The 19,571-nt window shown below is 43.6% G+C and overlaps 1 protein-coding gene across 3 annotated transcripts in view; it reads left to right on the top strand.

Annotated features, from left to right (window-relative positions):
* Nucleotides 1-234: 234 nt before the first annotated feature.
* cul9 (cullin 9) overlaps nt 235-19,571 on the top strand; it is a 38,701-nt gene continuing 19,364 nt past the window's right edge. For all 3 annotated transcript variants that reach the window (XM_079362875.1, XM_079362874.1, XM_079362873.1), the window contains exons 1-17: nt 235-450; nt 2,065-2,763; nt 9,545-9,699; nt 10,000-10,605; nt 11,468-11,609; nt 11,836-12,026; nt 12,644-12,830; nt 12,904-13,128; nt 13,595-13,793; nt 14,491-14,692; nt 15,086-15,276; nt 15,348-15,544; nt 16,385-16,557; nt 17,355-17,443; nt 17,521-17,626; nt 17,700-17,927; nt 19,438-19,528. In XM_079362875.1, the coding sequence (XP_079219001.1) occupies nt 309-450; nt 2,065-2,763; nt 9,545-9,699; nt 10,000-10,605; nt 11,468-11,609; nt 11,836-12,026; nt 12,644-12,830; nt 12,904-13,128; nt 13,595-13,793; nt 14,491-14,692; nt 15,086-15,276; nt 15,348-15,544; nt 16,385-16,557; nt 17,355-17,443; nt 17,521-17,626; nt 17,700-17,927; nt 19,438-19,528 (3,823 nt within the window). In that variant the 5' untranslated portion in view covers nt 235-308. The remainder of the gene's footprint in view (nt 451-2,064; nt 2,764-9,544; nt 9,700-9,999; nt 10,606-11,467; nt 11,610-11,835; nt 12,027-12,643; nt 12,831-12,903; nt 13,129-13,594; nt 13,794-14,490; nt 14,693-15,085; nt 15,277-15,347; nt 15,545-16,384; nt 16,558-17,354; nt 17,444-17,520; nt 17,627-17,699; nt 17,928-19,437; nt 19,529-19,571) is intronic.

Here is a 19,571-nt window from a genome sequence, read left to right as displayed (position 1 = left end):
GTCGATGGTTGGTGTTTGTGGTTCATCTCATATTAACTCCATTTAGCCTAGATTGGAGATGTCAGACTTTGTTTTGTGTTTAAAATAGTAATGGTGTTTTTTTTTTTTTTACATTATATTCAGGTCATTTTTATTCCAGGATTGAGGTGACATATTGTCCTGAATGATACCTCCCACACAGCAGGCGGCGCTGTGCTTACTTTCGGACAGTTTGTTATGCGATGTGATGTGATGAAGAGGAAGAAGAAAATGAAGTAGACGTAGAAGAAGAATAAACCCTGTGATGCTGCCCCTGCTACAGTGCGCAAATGCGCATCCAGCAGTGCAGACCTCCGGTGGAAAACGATAAAACAAACGTGACCAGGCTGGGAAACGACACGCTCGGAAGGAAAAGAAAACAGCGGCTAAAGGAAAAGACAGGACCGAGGGTGAAAGTCTGTGACACAGCAGGTAATCTGGACTCTCCTGATGCGGTGTTTTGTTTATAAGGGACGGAGTCAGCAGCTGAGCCACCTTCCTGCCTCACCAGAGCGGATATCTTGGCAGGCCCACCACGACTCCCCAGTGCTGTCATCCTTACTTACTGTACACAGTATTAACCCGGAGATCTGCCGTATGCTGCTGAACTCCATTTAAAAACCTGCTTATTCACATCAATGCAGCGTAACATGGCACAAATCTGACCTGTGAGGTGATATACCTGACATGTTAAGTGTTAGCTTAAGATGAATACAGGCTTAAATTTGGCATACAAATAATCAATCACAGAGCACTTCATCAAGTAGATAATTAACTTTGGAAGCTGTTTTTTTTTCAACAACATTACCTGTACCATCAGGATTTGTCTTCAAGACGCAGAAGGTGAAAGTAAACTTTAATCCCATCGATAGAAGTTTAATGGTTAAAGTGTCTACATGTTACATTTGACAGTAGACTAAGGAGTAGCAGAAAGGTCGTAAATGGTGATCCAGCATGCATTTTTCTCGACCTGTAAACAACATTACATTAAATCTGAAGATTATGAAGTTGTTGTTTTCTTTACTGTGCCACATGAAGCTATACATCCTGCTAACTAGCTATCAATAACGAGTTAACCAGATGACACGTCCTGTCTGAGGTGGTTAAGTAGCTGGCCTTAGGGATACAGACACAGTTGTCCCACTAAAGACCAGGTAACTTATGTCATCTTAAAACACACACACACAGAGAGAAAGAGAGAGCAGTAAAGACTGCTAACATTAGCAACTTAGCTTCACAGTCTGTTGCGTTCAGGTAGCTTACAGTATCAAGGACCGGGCTATTTACTGATATTTATACTAATTTAATAGTTTTCAACAACACTATTCTAATTATTGAGACGTAAAGTAAAACAATATTTTTTATAAAGGTTGGAATTTATGACAAAACGTTGTTTCATTATTGTGTAAACTTGTTAGCAGTCAGGGCTCAGTGGTAAGGTAGAGTGCATCCAGATATTAGACGGACCCCTGGTGAAGCAAACAAACGCCCAGAAACACGTGTGATATTCAGCCTTCAGTCCAGAAAGAGGAACCGTGTCTGCAAACCGAAAACGAAAAGCTAATATTAACCATGGGCCAGTGTGACTGCTAATGAAGGGGACATCTGTATGCGGGTAAATAAGTGCAATTATAACAAACGGGAAACTTTCTCCATCTTTTTTTCTCCTTTTTAATTAATGTTCAATAAAAAATACCAAATTAAAGTCTTTTTGAAAAAAGAATTAAAGCACGTTGTAAGAAATGTTAGAACAGTAAAGAAAGAGTGAAATCACCTTAACCTCATTTTTGGAAGATGTATTTTGTTGTATGTAGCAGTTAAGACAGGACATTCAGTTTTATGTCAAATGTAGGAAATGGAAAAAGTCAGTGGCATGAGTTGAAAAGTTATTCTACACACTGATTAGTGGACATTACAGAGCCTGACGGACATTTCAGAAGACAATATAACGGTCAGGATGTTCCTACTGTTCTGCACGGACATTAAATATAACTTATATTATTAACCCTACTGAAACGTACATCTTCTGTCCGTTTGTTTCATCAGTGACCATGGTGGGGGAGCGCCGCAATGGAAACCTGCTGGTCCAGCTCGGCCCAAAACTGCAGGCTTATCCAGAGGAGCTCATCCGTCAGCGCCGCAACCATGATGGCCAGACAGAGTACTTGATCCGCTGGTGCCTTGTCACCATTGATGATGGCTCCAGCTCAGGGGGCGGAGCCAGTGAGGCAGGAGGAACAGGTGGCGGCAGCTCTGGTGTTGGCGGGTCCAGTGGCTCCACATCTGGAGAGAGCAAACCAGAGAACATTCTTATGTGGATGTCAACTGAAGATGTTTATGCAAACTGCCCCACCCTGCTGGGGAAGAGGAAAACAGACACACAACGTCCACTGCAGCAGCAGGAGAAGCAGCTGGACGGCGAATCATCAGGGGGAGGTCAGAGGAGTGGAAGCGAGTTCCCTTCAGACGTCACCTTTGATGAGGTGGAGTTGTCAGACATGAAGGAAGATGTGAAGAACCTGGTGTGTCGAGCCAGGAAACAGATGGCCAAAAAGAGTGACTTCTCCATCAGCATCACACACACCATCCATGTGCTAAGCGCCTACGCCAGCATCGGCTCTCTGGTCGGTGTTTTTAAGGAGACAGGTGCCCTCAACCTGCTGATGGAGCTGCTGTGCAACAAGGAGACACAGACCAGACGCAGCGCTGGGAAGATGTTGCGAGCGCTTGCCTCTCATGATGCAGGTAACCACCAACTTTTAATTACGACAACACCACCAGGTTATTCACCAGGTTCAATGCTCCTCACCGTCTCAGATTTCGTTGAAATTTGCTAGGTCAAGACACATTCAATTTATGAAATCCTTACGAAAATTTAGATGGGTTCTGTCATTTTTAACACTACAAAGCACATAGCCACTGAGTATAGGCCTCCTAAAAACGCTAATTTGGGGGGGAAATAGGAGTACTTTATCTCAAGAACTATACCACCTACAGAGCAAACATTTTATTTATTTATACATTTCATTTCCTCAAAAAACGAGATGTTGAGGTGGGGCAGATTTTTAATATTGGACCACTTGGCATGGAATAATCCTTCTTTCTGTTTAAGTCATTGTTTGTCTGTTTCATTACTTTACTGTTAGCTGTGAATTGAATTTGGAAAACATTAGTTGAAAATTGAGTGTCGGCTTTCGCTTTATTGTTGCATCCCACAAAGTGTCTTCTTCTCACAAGGAATAGTCCCCCATGAAAACTGATGCAATTTTATGTTCAATTTGCCGTGTTAATTTGTGAGCTCTAGAGATTCTGGTGGGTGGATTTGGTTCTCACATTCTCTATTTCTCCACTAGAGACAGTGCTGATATTTACCTTACTGTACATAAAAGGTGTGATTGAAATAATGTGATTTTCCTTGATGTACGTCAAAACTACAGTCTTGATTTGATCTAAAAATGGCCCCTGAAACTGAAGGGTGGTCATCCAGAGCATGAAATAAAGACAAAGTGCAAACTTCCATCGCATTTTGCACAATTGTTGTTGTTGTTGATGTTCAGATATATAGCTGGACTAGATCCTGACTCTGTCTGCTGATCCACATTATTTACACAGTCCCTGAGGTTAGTTTTGGCATTGTCTGAGTTGCATTTTTTGAAGACGTTCGTATTGAGATTGAGAGGATGACATTTGGCTTTATTGTGCAGCCGAGATAAAGGGAAGAGTTGTCTAAATACAGAAACGTCATGAATCAGTTGTTAATGTGATCACCAGTGTTCACAGGTGGGAATAGGTTCTTTATCCTGCTCCTGCTGGATTTCTGACCAGCACCACCCGCTCTGGCAGATTGTGTCACCCACACCCACCCGTAAACACGCGCGTCCAATCCCAGCCCACACCTGAACAAATTCTGACCCTTCACGTTAAACATTAAGAATAGCAAACATTTTGTTCAGTCAAAGGAATGATCAGAATCAAAGAGTTCACGGAAATGAAGCAGCGCTCATGACAGAGAGCTTTTTTTTTTTCGTCCATAAAAACAAAGCTTCCTTCCTGAATGGAGAGACAGCAACACTCTCCTCCTCATCATACGTATATATTATACTGGTACATCATACTAGTTATATTATTAATTGTAATGTCAAACTCATATTTACAGATTAGAAAATATGTTTATAAGTAGGGCTGGCCAATTCATCAAAAATGAAACCGACATTCAGAACCTGGAACCCACATAATCTTGCCCATGTGGATTTTTTCGACATGGTGCGACACGTCCAACCAGTGATGTGGAAGCAATGTCCGTCATTTGGACACATTTAAGGTGTGCTCTACGTTGTCTGGAGTCCGAACAAAGCCTTCGTAAAGCAGGTTCTGGCTGCTTTCATACTTTTTTACTATTCCACTGTGGGCTTGTGTTCAATCTGTGACACACCACTCAGGACGAGCTCACAGAGGAGTGTTTGGGAGAAGAGCGCAACGAATGTTGTCATTGCTGAATACCAAGAATACCGCTCTGTGGATCTCCTTTCACTTTCCTTTTTTCCTTAACCCTGGAAGATAGGGATGTAACGATTCACTCGACTCACCATACTGAGCTTCTCGTTGTGCTGTTGATTAAATGCTGCATCATGTTGGTTTTGATATTTGTGAAGTTCTCTGTCTTATTTGCACACAGTTTTCTGTCTTGGGAAGCCAAAATGCTTCCACTGCCATGATAACGCCTGCTTATTCCAACCAACCTCCTCTACTCTACAGCTGCTGACGCGTCACGATTCTAATGCAATTCATTTTTTTAGGGAACTGATTCGAACCGTGACACGAACGTGATTTTTAACGGCCTCAAGATCCATCTTTACATCCCGACTGGAACCGTTTAAGTGGCGGCCATCATAAGAGCGGTTTGAATTCTCTTTAATTTAAGAAAAGGTGCGTCAGTGCTTCCTTTTTATAACCTCCTTTAAAATAGGAAACACTGGACCCTCCTTCACTGAAGGAGATTTTCGCTGCTGCCGAGGAGACGGGAAAAACCATAGACTACCCTGACCCTATACATATATTATTCTGGCTCCATAATTATCTTCCTGATCAGTGTGAAGTTTACTCGCCACATCACTTATAAAAGCTGTAGCACAGTCCCCGCCGCTGCAGACGATCATTGTTTTCACTCTAACTCTACGTGGCTGTTTGTTGAGAAGATGCTTTTTGCACCAGTGCACCATGCTGTTGCTCTGCAGTGCAGCAAACCCTTTGTGTAGCTTGTGAGTCTTTTTGCATCATTTGCACAGGTGGAGCTGGTGCAAAAAGGGAATCAGGCTCTGAGCTCTTCCAAAACATCACACTGTTGGGCTGCAGCAGAACCAACAGACACTCAATCATCACTAGAAATACATCTGCACAACTGGCACTTGTAATTGACTTATAGCAAGAACATTGACACCCTGATGTCTCTTTGAAAAGTATGTCACATTACTTTGTGGTGTTTTTTAACATGTGCGCGAAGAAGTGCTTACTCAGATCAGCGAGAGCAGAACATCTGTATTGTCTCATCCCAGATGTGCGTCCATTGTAAATCAGAACCTTTTCACATTTGTTGCAAGAAAGAAAGTAGGTACGTCTCTTATTCATCGTTGTCCGTTAACCTCTCATTAATAAATAAGAAACGCATTGCTTTGTTTTGTTAAATTACTTTCTCCATGATTTGTTTATTCCTTCATTGTAAGCACTAGTTATCCACCACCATCAGGGACCCGCAATTATTATTATTTTTTCCACCACCGACAGTGAAGGTAAAACGGCCCTCTCTCTCTCCAAATGCACCTTGTCTTCAAACTTGTCATGATTGATCCGATAACCTCATCAGTCATGTGACCATCCTACCACTTGAACTTAGCGAGTCTTTCGTGGTTTTTGTTGTGTGTGTGTGTGTGTGTGTGTGTGTGTGTGTGTGTGTGTGTGTGTGTGTGTGTGTGTGTGTGTGTGTGTGTGTGTGTGTGTGTGTGTGTGTGTGTGTGTGTGTGTGTGTGTGTGTGTGTGTGTGTGTGTGTGTGTGTGTGTGTGTGTGTGTGTGTGTGTGTGTGTGTGTGTGTGTGTGTGTGTGTGTGTGTGTGTGTGTGTGTGTGTGTGTGTGTGTGTGTGTGTGTGTGTGTGTGTGTGTGTGTGTGTGTGTGTGTGTGTGTGTGTGTGTGTGTGTGTGTTGTCTTCGCTGCTGTGATGCAGCAAAAGTTGTGTTCAGACCTCAGTGCAGTAAATCTGTGTTTGGGATACATCTGAAACTGCACTATCTGCAGGCTTTATCTGAGAGGAAGAGAGAGAGGGAGATTTGAGCTGTGTACAATGTAGTAACAACCTCATGCTGTGTCTTCCCCATTGTCAATAATGAAGGGATGGATTTCATCCCATAGCGTCCAGTAACATGACACACTGATCCTCCTAAGTAACTTCTGTGCAGTCAGAGTGAAATGTTTCCACCTGCGGTGGAGAAGGAGTATTAATAGTGTTCTGAAGGACACATGATGCGTTCAACCTGGAAACAAGATGTTGGGATTTTGATCAACAAGGGATGTGCTGATCCAACCTTAAAGATCGGGAGAAAGATGTTTAACATTGCAACTCTTTGATGCAGCAACAGAAGGATTTAAGCCGTCCTCAAATGTAATTAAAACAATCTCTCTACTCTCTCTCTCTCTCTCTCTCCTCTCTCTCTCTCTCTCTCTCTCTCTCTCTCTCTCTCTCTCTCTCTCTCTCTCTCCTCTCTCTCTCTCTCTCTCTCTCTCTCTCTCTCTCTCTCTCTATCTCTCTCTCTCTCTCTCTCTCTCTCTCTCTCTCTCTCTCTCTCTCTCTATTTTGTCTTACAAGTGGAGAAATCCTGAGCGAGTAGCTGAGAGTTTTTTCTTATGAGTCCATCTGGGCTGCGGTGAAAGAACAAACCACAGTCCTCATCATGATACGTATGCAAACACACCCATTAATCCTGGTAACAACCACACTCACTTTAATTCATTTTTCTCTGGAGCTCATGAACGGGACTTTTTTTTTTTTTACAGATTATTTACAGACCGGGGTTAGTGCAGGGATGTTTTTGTTCACCGAAGGTTTGGAACTGTTGGACGCTCTCTTGTGGTCGCAGCAGCTCACATAACGTGCTGCAGTGATGACACATTGTTGTACCTCACCCAGCAGGTCCACCCGTTTGAACTCATTCGTCCATTAGGTTGAGTTGTCTGTCTGTTTATGACGAGCGGGGAAACGTGTGTCATATGTCATATTTTCTGATACAGTGGACAGGTGGTTAAAAAGCTCTCTCTCTCTCTCGTCATGTTATGCTTCTGTAGCCGTTTTTTTTTTTTTTTTTGTAGGGAGAAGTCTAAAGAGGAGGTCATTCTGGTGACATCTGTTGCTGCTGTGAATTGACTCCCTAAATCAAAACACATTTTGTGAAATTGAAAAAAAAAGAAAAAGAGGTGGTGCAATAATACCACATATTGAGAGCTACCCAGGTGAAATCCTTTTTATGCGACAGCCCTAACCAGGTCCAGCAGCCTCCATCAGCTCTGAGGCAAAACTGGACCAATGGAAAGTCTTGTCAGATTCTGACCAAGGCAAGGATGGTCCCTTTTTTTTTTAAACCAGGAAATGATATCATTATCCAGAGCAAGAAGGCTTTGTTGACTTGGTTTCCAAGCAACGAGAAGGCAAGAAATGGGTTTGTTCATCCGGCCGATGAGTTTCCATCAGACTGAACTGTGACTGTTAATCCTTCAGTGTGTTTCATTCATTCAGACTTTCTGAAGCTTCGACTCTGTCGCTGCAAAGCTCAGCAGTGTCGCCGAGCGTCACGTGAAACCATGAGACACAACTGGAGAGACACTCCGGAGACTGTTTATTTATTTATTTTTTACTCAACATTGACACTAAAACATCAAACTGGGACATTTCTCATAAACACAAGTTTAGGGTTTCTTTCCAGAACTTGCATTCTCAAAGCCCAGATCTCTGAGACATTTTCCAGCTTACAGTTTTCTTCTTCTCCACTTCAGCTCTCACACTGCCTGTCTTTCTTGGTGTTTTACCTCCAGCTGTTTGTAAGGGAAAATATGGAACCATCAGCCTCATCTACATGTGACTGAATAATACATTAAATGACATGAAAGCAATACGTTCCTCAGTGCATGCTTTCCAAAGGACTCATAAGAGACATCTGATTTGAGGATGCACGGCAACAAGTGCAGCTGCAGCCTCTGCTCAGCTCTGCTGCACTATTATTATTTAAAACCTGGCTGAATGGCAATGTAAAATGTGCGCACGCCCATCACACTCTGAACTTCTTCTGGAGGCCATTATCTCTGTTAACAGCGACGTTTCAAAGCACGTGTGTATAAAAGAAAAGAATGGCACAGAGCGGTATTCTTGGTATTCAGCAATGACAACATTCGTTGCACTCTTCTCCCGAACACTCCTCTGTGAGCTCGTCCTGAGTGGTGTGTCACAGATTGAACACAAGCCCACAGTGGACGGAGAGTGTAAAGTATAAAAGCAGCCAGAACCTGCTTTACGAAGGCTTTGTTCAGACTCCAGACAATGTAGATTTTTTTCTTTTCTTTTTTTTTAACGGATCTCTGAGATAGACTGTCAGCACAAAACCGCAAGACATAACCAACCTTGGTGCAAGGTTGTAGTAATATCAGGCAGATACGCCCTTGTGTATGATCCTAATATAAAAAGAAACTAGCAATGCCATCAAGTGTGTTACGGTTACTTGTAATGTATCTGAAGTTCTTTTGTGGCAGCATAAGAGATTCAGCTTCTTGCCCCTTAAACAGTCACACTGATACTTCCCAGTGTAGATCAGATGATTCAAAAGACACTTTGAAATCTGATTTCAGCGTCCAGAGCGTCCCTCCTGAGACCCGTTTGAAGAACTCTCATCAGCATGACCTTTCAGACCACCTCCAAATGCAGCATGCACCATTTTTACAAACATCTGGATACAGTCCAGTTTGGTTGAGCTCAGTTATTTGACTAGAGTCTGCTGTCACATGAAAGAAGTTCACAATGCTGCTTCATTGTGATTCAAAAATTCCTTCCTGCAGTGAGAACAACCACCATGACTCAACAGGTTGCTTCCACAGCTCCAGGCCCACAGGGGGCGCCTCACTTCTCTCAGAGCAGCAGGGTTAACCAGTACTGATTTCTCTGAAACAAAGTCCTAAAGAGTGAAAAACGACTGAACCATTCCTTTTGATAGAAGCGATGTTCTTTGTTGAGGATAACACACAGGTTGGTTAACATGTGGAAGAAGAGGGCGGAGCCGTGTTTGTTTGTCCCATCGTTAGCTTTGGCATAGTAGTAGCTATTCTATGTTTTGATGTGAAATAATGACACGTTTATTGTGATAAATTTAGACCGTTACCATGTGTTTGTTGTGAATGTTCGCACTGAGATGACAAGGTAATAGCGCGTTCCTGATTACAGATTGAATGTGTGTGGCGTTTTGATGCTGATGTCGTGTCCTCCTGTCCTTCTGCAGGGAGCCGGGCCTACGTGCTGCTGTCGCTCAGTCAACAGGATGGCATCGAGCAGCACATGGACTTTGATAACCGCTACACTCTGCTGGAGCTGTTTGCTGAAACCACGTCGTCAGAGGAGCACGGCATCTCCTTCGAAGGGATTCACCTGCCTCAGGTAAACACATGGCGCTCTCTTTCTGACCTCATTCCGACCCGAAACCCCGGATCTTAAAGGGTTGTTCCACCCCAAAAAAAGAGTTAAAGTAGTTTGCTGTTGACTAAAAATAATGTTTAAACCAAACATGCTGTTTCGGTGTGCAAAGTAAAATAATGTAAGCATCCAAAATGCAGATGAATGTTTTTTTCTTCTTGTGGTAGTATGTGTGTTTGAGTGTCAGCCACATAAAGAGTGTGTATGTGTTTGGAGCTACAAGCTGCTAACCCTGGTGGTTTGTTGATATCTGTTTATGCTTAGATTCCCGGGAAGCTGCTCTTCTCTCTGGTGAAGCGTTACCTGTGCGTCACGTCTCTGATGGACAAACTCAACACAGCAGGAGTGGATTCTAACTCTGACAGACAGGATGCAAGCCCCTCTCCGGCCTCCTCCTCAAGCACAGCCCACCAGACGGAGCACCTCCGTGTACAGCGAGAGTTTGACTTCACCATGGCCATGGCAAACCTGATCTCAGAGCTGGTGCGCGTCATGGGCTGGGACCGAAACCGACAGCCTCTCGATAGCTCCATCCATCGCTCCGGAGGAGGCGGGATCTCTGGGGAGGAGCAGGGAGAGGAGGCTCGGCCTATCCTTAGATCTATCTTTCAGCCTCGGTTCTGCGCCTCCCCTGTTGTCCTCACCAGCAGCTCCGCTGTCGCAGCTCCCGCTGCCTCGCAACATAAGAAGAAGACGGGAAACGGCTATAAAACGCGCTCTGAATTCGCCAGCCGTTCAGCCTATGTTGAGTACGTCCAGGACAACCTCAAGAGTGGCATGATGGTCCGCATGCTGGAGGACTATGAGGAAGCGAGCTGTGGAGATGAAGGGGAGTTTCGCTACAGCAATGATGGATCGCCACCTGTTCAGGTAAGGGACAGAGTTATGAGTCAGACTTTTGAAACGCATATTATTTTTATATCTAATACAAATAATAATATTTGTGTCTGGGGAAAAGCTGTGGGAAGGGTTCATTGTGCATTCCGAACACAAAGTTTCCAACTTTCCACCATTTATTGGCATATTCCAGCGTCACAAGTTGGGAAGGGTACCAAAATATGGGATCTACCTTTCTGTTGGGGTGTCTAATGTTGTCAAAGCTAAATCAAGAGGACACTTGTTTTCTGTCATAATAATTTATAACACTCTGATGGATCGTAGTTCTTAGACTGTAATGTTGTAATGCGGGGGATCTGGGAATTTTAAAAAGTTTTTTTAATTTCTAAACTTCCGGATCTAATGAAATGATTCAGCCGCCACCTTGGTCGGTGAGTCAAAAAGTGAATTTGGGACCCTGTCAGTAATACGATGAGCGTCAGCAGCTGTAGAGCAGAGGTGATTGTAATAAGCAGGCGTTACCATGGCAGCTGTGGAGACCAAACCATACGAGCCTCGCTCGCCCAAATGAGTGTGAGAGCCAAAGAGATTAAGAGGTGCATATGAGTCTTCATGAAACAATGAAGGGAATCTTTTTTTAGTCTTAATTTTGTCTTCAGTCTTTTTTTTGTAAAATAAATCGTCACAGAATCGTATCGTGAACCCAGTATCATGAATCGTGTCGTATTGGGAGTTGAGTGAATCATTACATCCCTACTAAACACAGATTAATGATGTGCAAAATCAGAATTGGGAAAAAAAATAAAAAATTCAAGATTGCTGAGCAAAAAACATTTGACTATTTTTGGACCCTGATCGATACCTTAATGGCCGTCTTTATCTGTGTTGTGTCCAGGTGTACTGGAACTCCCTGTCCAGGACTTATTGGGTGCACTGGCACATGGTGGAGATATTGGGCAGCAGCAGCAGCAGCCAGGCTGAGAAGGAGACACAAGAGAAGGCCTCCACCCTGACAGAAACCCTCAAACTTACTACAGGTGAGATCTTGTCTGTCTGTCTGTCTGTCTGTCTGTCTGTCTGTCTGTCTGTCTGTCTGTCTGTCTGTCTGTCTGTCTGTCTGTCTGTCTGTCTGTCTGTCTGTCTGTCTGTCTGTCTGTCTGTCTGTCTGTCTGTCTGTCTGTCTGTCTGTCTGTCTGTCTGTCTGTCTGTCTGTCTGTCTGTCTGACATGAGGTGTCATCATTTTGTCTTTCTGTCTCCTTCAGTGAGTCAGACGTTCTTCTCAAAGCCCCCTGGGGGTCTTTACTCCTTGCCATACCTGTCTGAGGGTCTCCAGATAGAGTTGCAGGCCCTGAGCCGGGCTGAGTGGTGGGAGATCCTCTTCTTTATAAAGAAACTGGAGCCAAAGCAGCAGCAGGAGGTCAACAGCATCCTACTGCAGAGCCTCGACGACCAGGTGAGGATGCAGGAACCGAGACATGAGCAGCAGAATCAAAGCCAGCCGCTGATATATTGCTATAACTCTCCTTTTTCTCTTATCATCTGAACATCACTTTTGACCATTCCCATGAACCTTCACTTTGTTTCTTTCTCTTCATGTAACTCTAAGTGTAGATTATCCACTGTAAATCTTGAAACCATTAACTTAAAATACATTTTCATTCATTTTCTACAAGATCAGTTTTCCAGCACATTTATATTAAAAGCTTATGAAGGTAAGATCCTGATTAATGCCAGATTTTGGCCTGAGACTCAAAAAGAATCTCCAAAAGCTTCTGCAGTATTTTTCACAGAAACATACAAAAATATAAGTGTAACAATTCCGTGGTAAATATTCTTCACATCTTCGCCCCTCACTTTAGAGTTTGGAAGGTTTTTCTAAGTCCTCAAAAGTGATGGATGTTTATCTACATAGAGATTTGATAAGTCTTAAATCTAAAACTCTGATCATTTTTTAACGAGTTATAGTTAAGAAATTATAGTAATTTAACTTGGTTAATGATATAAGAAATGATCATGATATACAGATGGATAATATCTGCCTGTTGTCTCTGTGTCCTGTCTCTCCTCCAGGAGGCGGAGCTAGACGACTGGTCTCTGATTGGCCTGAGTGTTCCCGGAGATGTGGCGAAGAAGCTGCTACACTACCTGAAGCAGAAGTTACCGTCATCATGTCTGAGCGACCTGCTGTGCTCTCACACCTTCTGCAAGCACTACCTGCGACGAGGAGGAGGGATCCTGGAGGACGAGGAGCTACTGGGTGAGGAAACTTGACCGCTCAGTGTTTGTGAAGCGGTCCCACTGACCACGACTGACTCTGCTTTGTTCTCCAGCTGAAAGCTCTCTGAGCTCATCCGGCCTGGGAGGAGTCGGAGGACAGAACTCCTCCTCTTCATCGTCGGCCTCTGTCTCCTCGTCCTCAGCGATGGGCTCCGTGTCCAAGAAAGCAAAGAAGGAGCTTCCTGCTGATTCCGGCTGCGGCAGCCCAGAGACAGAGAGCGAGTTGCCTTCAGAGGATGACAGTAGATACCCCGACGATCTGGAGGATAAAATGAAAGGTGGGGAACGGCTCTGAGAAGTGCGCTGTAGCTGCTGTCTGTCGGCTAATATAAAACTTCCAGTACAGTTTCACGAACATTTATTGCTGGGCTTGGTCATTTCTTCTAAGCTGGTCAGGTGCTGTGTCAGCAACATGGATCCTCTTTTTCTGTGGCCCACGGTGCTGTCCATGGTGCTGAAACCGTCATCAGAAAAGTTCACCAGAGGACAGTGTAGATCAGGAGGAATGCTGATTTACAATCTAAACTCATTCAGTTAAACCACTGAATCAGCTCACACTTTTTCTGAGCTACTTATAAAATGACCAAGTCAAAATGATCTACCCAATATAAACATGCAAAACATATATTTATTTAGAGTTTAGCAACACTTGTTTGCTCGCCTGTCATCTGTTAGTTAGCCTGTGTCTGAGAAATATCCAGCTACTGGATGTCCTTAAAGCCGGCTGTCCTTTCCTCTCTTCAGTGTTTAATAATCCTCGGGTCCAGGGGAAGAAGACGATGCTGGAGAAGCTTGGGGAAGTGGTGGATATTCTGAAGAAAGGGGGCTCGGGCTCAGACCAAGCCCAGCAGCTTGCAGCCGTCCTTTTTATCACAAGGATGCTGGAGGAGAAGGGGAGCCAGGAGAAGAACTCCATGAGGAGCGACTCTGCCCAGACTGTACGGTGAGAAACCACTGCACAGCACTCCAGGAAGTAAAAGGAGCTGTATGGTAGAGAAAGTTTGGAGAACACTAGTGGGATGTGTATAAATGGTAAGTACAGGAAATAGTCTGAGCACGCGGGGCGGGGGGGGGGGGGGGGGGGGGGGGGGGGGGTAGATCTGGAGGGAAGTGACTACTCTCCAGCAAATACACACATCCCTTCTGTGGGTCTGTCATGGATTGAACTATTTTGCAGGAAATTCTCAAAGCTAGTTGGTAGTTGTGTGTAAGTGCACAGGGCCTGTGGGTCGGTCAGGCTTCCTGAACGAGGATCCTAACGGGTGTTGAGCAGACAGGTGGCTTCAGCAGTTGTTAATGGTAGTTAAATGAGTGAGGGTTGTGTGAAACTCGCGCTACTAGCTATTCTTTTTCAGGTGCTAGATTTATTTTTTCTTTCTTTTCTTTTTTTTTTAAGTTGTGAAATGAAAATAGATGAGTATAGAACGAAAATATTTAGAGGCCAAATTGTGTGTTGCAGAAAATGTCTTTTTCCTTTATCTGTTTATCCCTGACTTTAACTCATTTTGTGCTCCAATGGAGGATTTGTAGGTTCCAGCAAATAGTGAGATTTGTAACTGTGACATAAAGAAGCAGACAACACTTCAACACGAGACTAAGAATGTGACTTTGTGTTATTTTTTTCCTTTTGCTACCGGCAGGGACAAGGTGCTGAAGCTGCTGGTGGAGCTGCTGTCCTCGTCCTCTAAAGACCTGGTGATCAGCACGCTAAGACTCACTCACCTCATCATGCTCAAATACGAGTGGAGGGTGTCCTTCGCCTCTGAGGGAGGGGTCAAAGCTGTCCTGTCCTGCATGCAGGAGTTCGCCAGAGTCACACAAGTCCAGCAGCTGGCGCTCGCTGTAAGAGACGACCCACTCATCCACTTAAATCTTCAGAAATCCACTGAGTCGTCGGGATTTTGTGCTTTCAGCTTTTCACTCCGAGAGATTCAATGCAGTGCTGCAACAGCACAATACACACGATTTCAGTTTAAAGCTCTGTTTTTAATTTAACTTTAAAATGTGTTCATGAGAGATTGCACCAAGGTGTTTAACCAACATGAATGAAATCTGACTCTTGTTTTGTGGAATTTTTTTTTAGTCATACAGTATGCTTTATATAGACCTAAAACTTTTGGAACTTGTTAATAGTCTGCTCTTTCTGCAGTCAAAATAAAATGTTATCAGAATGACTTGTAAGATTCAGCTTTCACATAAAAGTGAACTGCCTGTGTTGTTTTCGTTGTGTGTCAGACTCTGAAGGTGATCACAGGAGCCAGCAAACACGACCTCCGCAGCGTCGGCAGCAGCCTCCCTCTCTCGGAGTCGGGCACTCAGATGATGTTGGAGATCTTCGCCAGTATTGGCTCAGCCACACCAGAAGGCTCCAAAGGCCTTCTGGGAGCCATCCCTGCTGCTATTGATCTCATGCTCAACACTAAAGGGTGAGTTACCGCTGAAGGCTCAGGTTTTACTGTACTGACAGTCTGGTCCTGATCGTTGATCCTCTGTGCAGCTGCATGCTGTCGGTTCGTAACGGCCTGCTGGTCATCATCATGCTCATCTCAAACCACAAAAGCCTGGCAGAGCAGCTGGTAGCTTCCGACGTCACAGCAGTCCTCAATAAATGTCTGACTCTGTCCAGAGCCGAGACCATGCTGGCCATCATTGCCCTCAACCACATCTCCATGGTGCACAAGCTGGACAGCAAAGGTAACATGAGCACTCTGATAGTAGGCCTGTGTGATAGCATGATTTTGTTTGTTTTGGATCAAGATAAAATGTGTTTTGTCACTGTGCAAAGCCTGGGTGACATTTTCCCTGCAAATCTTCAGCACGCGAGTTCAAACATTTTTAATGATATTTCTAAATAAACATAACGTAGCAGAATGTACACTCATGTGTTATTGACTGCACTCATGCATTGTTAAAATACAATGCTTTAAGATGTTTTTGATTGTGTACAGTTTCATATTTTCAAAAGAAAGTACTAAGAAAGTCACTTTCAATTGTATTGGAGTAACATTTGACCAGGAGTAGCTCTACTTTGACTCAAGTCATGAAGTTGAGTACTTTTCCCACCACTGACTAACAAGATGATGACCTATGGCCTAGTGTGGACAGGGCATCAGAATGTATATTTCCTGAGGGAGTCATCCCAAAGGATCAATAAAGTTCAGTCTAAGTCTATATGATTCAATTCAGAAAACCCCGGGTGGACAATTCAAGAAACTTACATTCTCCTCGCTCTAAATGTGGTCGAACATTTTCTAAATATTTTCTAACTTTTGTATTCCTCCATGCGCTGATACTTCTGCATCACAGATAAGTTTGAACTTCAAGGCAACAGCAAAGCTACCTGGGCCTGGAAGAAAGGGCAACATGTCCTCAAAGTTTGAATGTAGAGCAGAAGTAAAGAATCAGTACAGACATATGAAGAATATCCAAAAAGCCACACGAGTCTTCACCCAAAAACCTGTAAAAAGTTGACTTTGATAAGCTAGAAACGTGTCTGCTGGTTGTTAACTGCACTGCGTTGGTGTCTGTGTTCAGAGTGTCGGGAACAGCTGGATTTTAAGGACACAGAGCTGCAGATGTTGGTGGTCAGTCTGAAGGAGCTAACGGCCACGAAAGAAGTGATCCAGACGCTTGAGCAGCTGCTGTGTGACGACGCATCGCAGCTAGTGTGTGACGACGCCTCAAAGCTGGAGGAGAAACGCAATCAGGTACACTCAAAAGCTCTTTCAGATTGCAAACCTGCGACAAGCTCCGCCTCCATTACGACTTTGTACTTTCATATTGTTTACCCAAGACGGACATCGACAGGAACACTTAGAGGAATCACTGTGTTTGTGTCTCTTTTAATGACAGCAATCAATATAAAAACTGAACAATTATTTTTACTGTGAATTAAACTAAAGATCGGCACATTTCTTTTTATGATAATTATCCACAAAGTGCGCAGCTTTTGTTTCGTTAGTGTATCTTTCTGGGCTTCTGCAAGAACATTTCCAGAATACCAGCCTCCCTAATATAATGTTAGGGGAAACACTGTGTTTGACAGAGCTGTTAAGAGAATCTCAACCAATGAGACTGATGAGCCAGCTGCAGCAGGACACATCTGGGCATTGGGCTTTTGTTTCAAAGATGAGAATAGAGAGACATTCCTGCTGTTAATGCAGCGACGGTTAACAGGTTGCTAGAGTCAAATGAAGCAAACAAGATCCACACACCAAGTCTTAGGAAGAGAATCTGGGCTCGAAATGACACTTGCCAATCTCTCTTATAAAACCCTGTACGGACAGCCTTTTGTCAACAAAATCTTAAGATATGACATAAACAAAGTAAATACTCCTCTACACATGACTGACCTGCTGCTAAAAAACAAATCGCAGGATGTAAGTAACAAAAAACGTAACTTAATTACTACACTGAAGTAACACAACAGAGAAGACAGACAGAGGCACAGTCAGCAGGTGTGTGTATGTGCACTAAATTAAAATGAGTATGTTTTTATGTTTAGGTGACTCACAGCCGAGAAACTTACCAGGATTTGGTCCGCCTGATGGAGCAGCACCGAGCTGACCGGGCCGTCCAGGTGTCCATCCTCAGGTATTGGCTGATCACAGCCTGTAACTCTTGACCCTAGTGATGCTGCCGCTTGTCTGATTGGCTGTGTGTTCCTGCAGGATCCTAAATAAGTTCTTGGACAACTATGAGGAAGACGTGCTGCCCTGGCACGAGAGCATCGAGCCCTGCTTGTCCTCCATGACGGCCTTCATCAGTGAAAGAGAGGTGAGTGTAGTCTAAGAGTAGATGGAGCAAATCCAACTGGTTATGTACATTAACCTTCTGATTGGTTGTTCAGGTGGTCCAGCATTTTATCCGCTTCCTGTACCGACTGGCGTCGCTGAACAAAGACTACGCTGTCGTGATGTGTCGCCTGGGGACGAAAGAAGCTCTGGTGAAAGCTCTGGACAAACACAGCACCAACCTGCTGCTGGTCACCGAGCTGCGAGACCTCATCACAGACTGTGAAAAGTACGCCAGCCTCTACAAGAAGATGACCACCAGTGTCCTCGCAGGATGTATCCAGGTAGGCAGGAGGCAAGAAGGGTGTTCGAGAACCCTTAACAGACAAAACAAAAACTTAAAGGAAGAATATGCAACTTTTTTATCCAGTAGAAGTCACCCTTGAGCACCAGAATGAAACCAAAACAACTCCGGCTGCATTGTTGTGCTAGCAGGCTAATGGTAGCGCTCTATATTTTGCTTGCAGCTTCACACTGCATATAAATTTACACAAGATGACCACGATCTAATAATGCTTATGTGACTTTCAAATGAGCATTGAGTAGGCCTACAGTATGTCATTCTTCTTTTATATGTAAGGGGAGGAGCCTGCCAGCCGTCCCGTCCATGTAGACACAATGTAGATACGGCAGACAACGTCACAGAGAGGGTGAATGGGAAAGAAAATAAAGCATGATCAGATAAATGTGGCTGTTAAGCTTTGGAAGAACACATGACAAGAAATTCAGTTCTATGTAAATAATATTAAGAAAATCGAATAATTTAAATCAGAGCTGGGTATTGTCCACAACCTCTTTGGGTCACGATTCGATATTGATTCTTCAGTATTGATCAAAATGCTTCGTTATCGAGGTTTAGAGGTTTAAACTGACTCAAAAATGTATTTTATTGTTGCATTATTCCTTAATAAACAAGAAAAAAACCCCATTAAAGTTCAGTATGATCTAAAGTGCACAATTGTGCTTGAGCTGAGTTCACAGCACCCACAGTGCCCCCAGTGGAAAGGGGTGTCATTACAACAACAAAACATTGAGCCCAGGATTTCTCTTGAATTGATGTTGAATGCAATGCATTTATGAATCGATATTTTTTTATTTTACCAGTCGTAGTTGTAACCCTCACTGACCCTAGTCTTCAATGATTCATTAAGTCCTTACTGACCAGGGCTCGAGACTGACGGCGTCCCGGGGACGATAGAAAATGTGTTAGGGACAAACCGAAATCTCCCCCGGGACCCCTCGGGGACAAAACGCATTTGTCGGTATATAACTAAATAAATGTGATACCAAACCACATCTCCTCGCACGATAATATGTATCTATTTTTGTTAGTGTGCGCGAGACCTAATAAATATATATTATTATTATATATTAAAAATGTTCCCTCTGCAGTAACGATCTATTTCCTCATTCACAATCGGTTTCAGTGCAGCGTCACTTCTGAACACAATAACGTTCTATTACCAGCTTTCATCAGAGTGTAGACGAATACGTGATTATTACTAAACATTTCTTTCCTATCCGAAATAATCAATTTACCAGATATAAATTTCTTTTTCATGTACTATATTAGAAAATGCAAGCGTCTATAACATAATAAAGTTATACTAACAATTACACATGATAACAAGCTAAATTTGGATTTTGGGGCGGTTCGAGTGTACTCCGGGACGATTCTGGGACAGTGGTGAAAAAAGTTAGTCTGGAGCCTTGCTTACTGACCCTGTTCCCATGTTATTGTAACGGCTCTCTGTGGGTCGAGAAGACGATCTCACCCTGTCCGCTTCCTTTTAGATGGTGTTGGGTCAGATCGAGGAGCATCGTCGAAGCCATCAGCCAATCAATATCCCCTTCTTCGATGTGTTCCTCAGGAATCTCTGCCAAGGTATGATTGAACATAATGTTATTGTTTTTTTCTTATGGTGTTT

Source organism: Symphodus melops (genome assembly GCF_947650265.1).
Source record: "Symphodus melops genome assembly, chromosome: 15".
NCBI classification, from domain to species: domain Eukaryota; kingdom Metazoa; phylum Chordata; class Actinopteri; order Labriformes; family Labridae; genus Symphodus; species Symphodus melops.
This window is presented reverse-complemented; position numbering and strand designations above follow the sequence as displayed.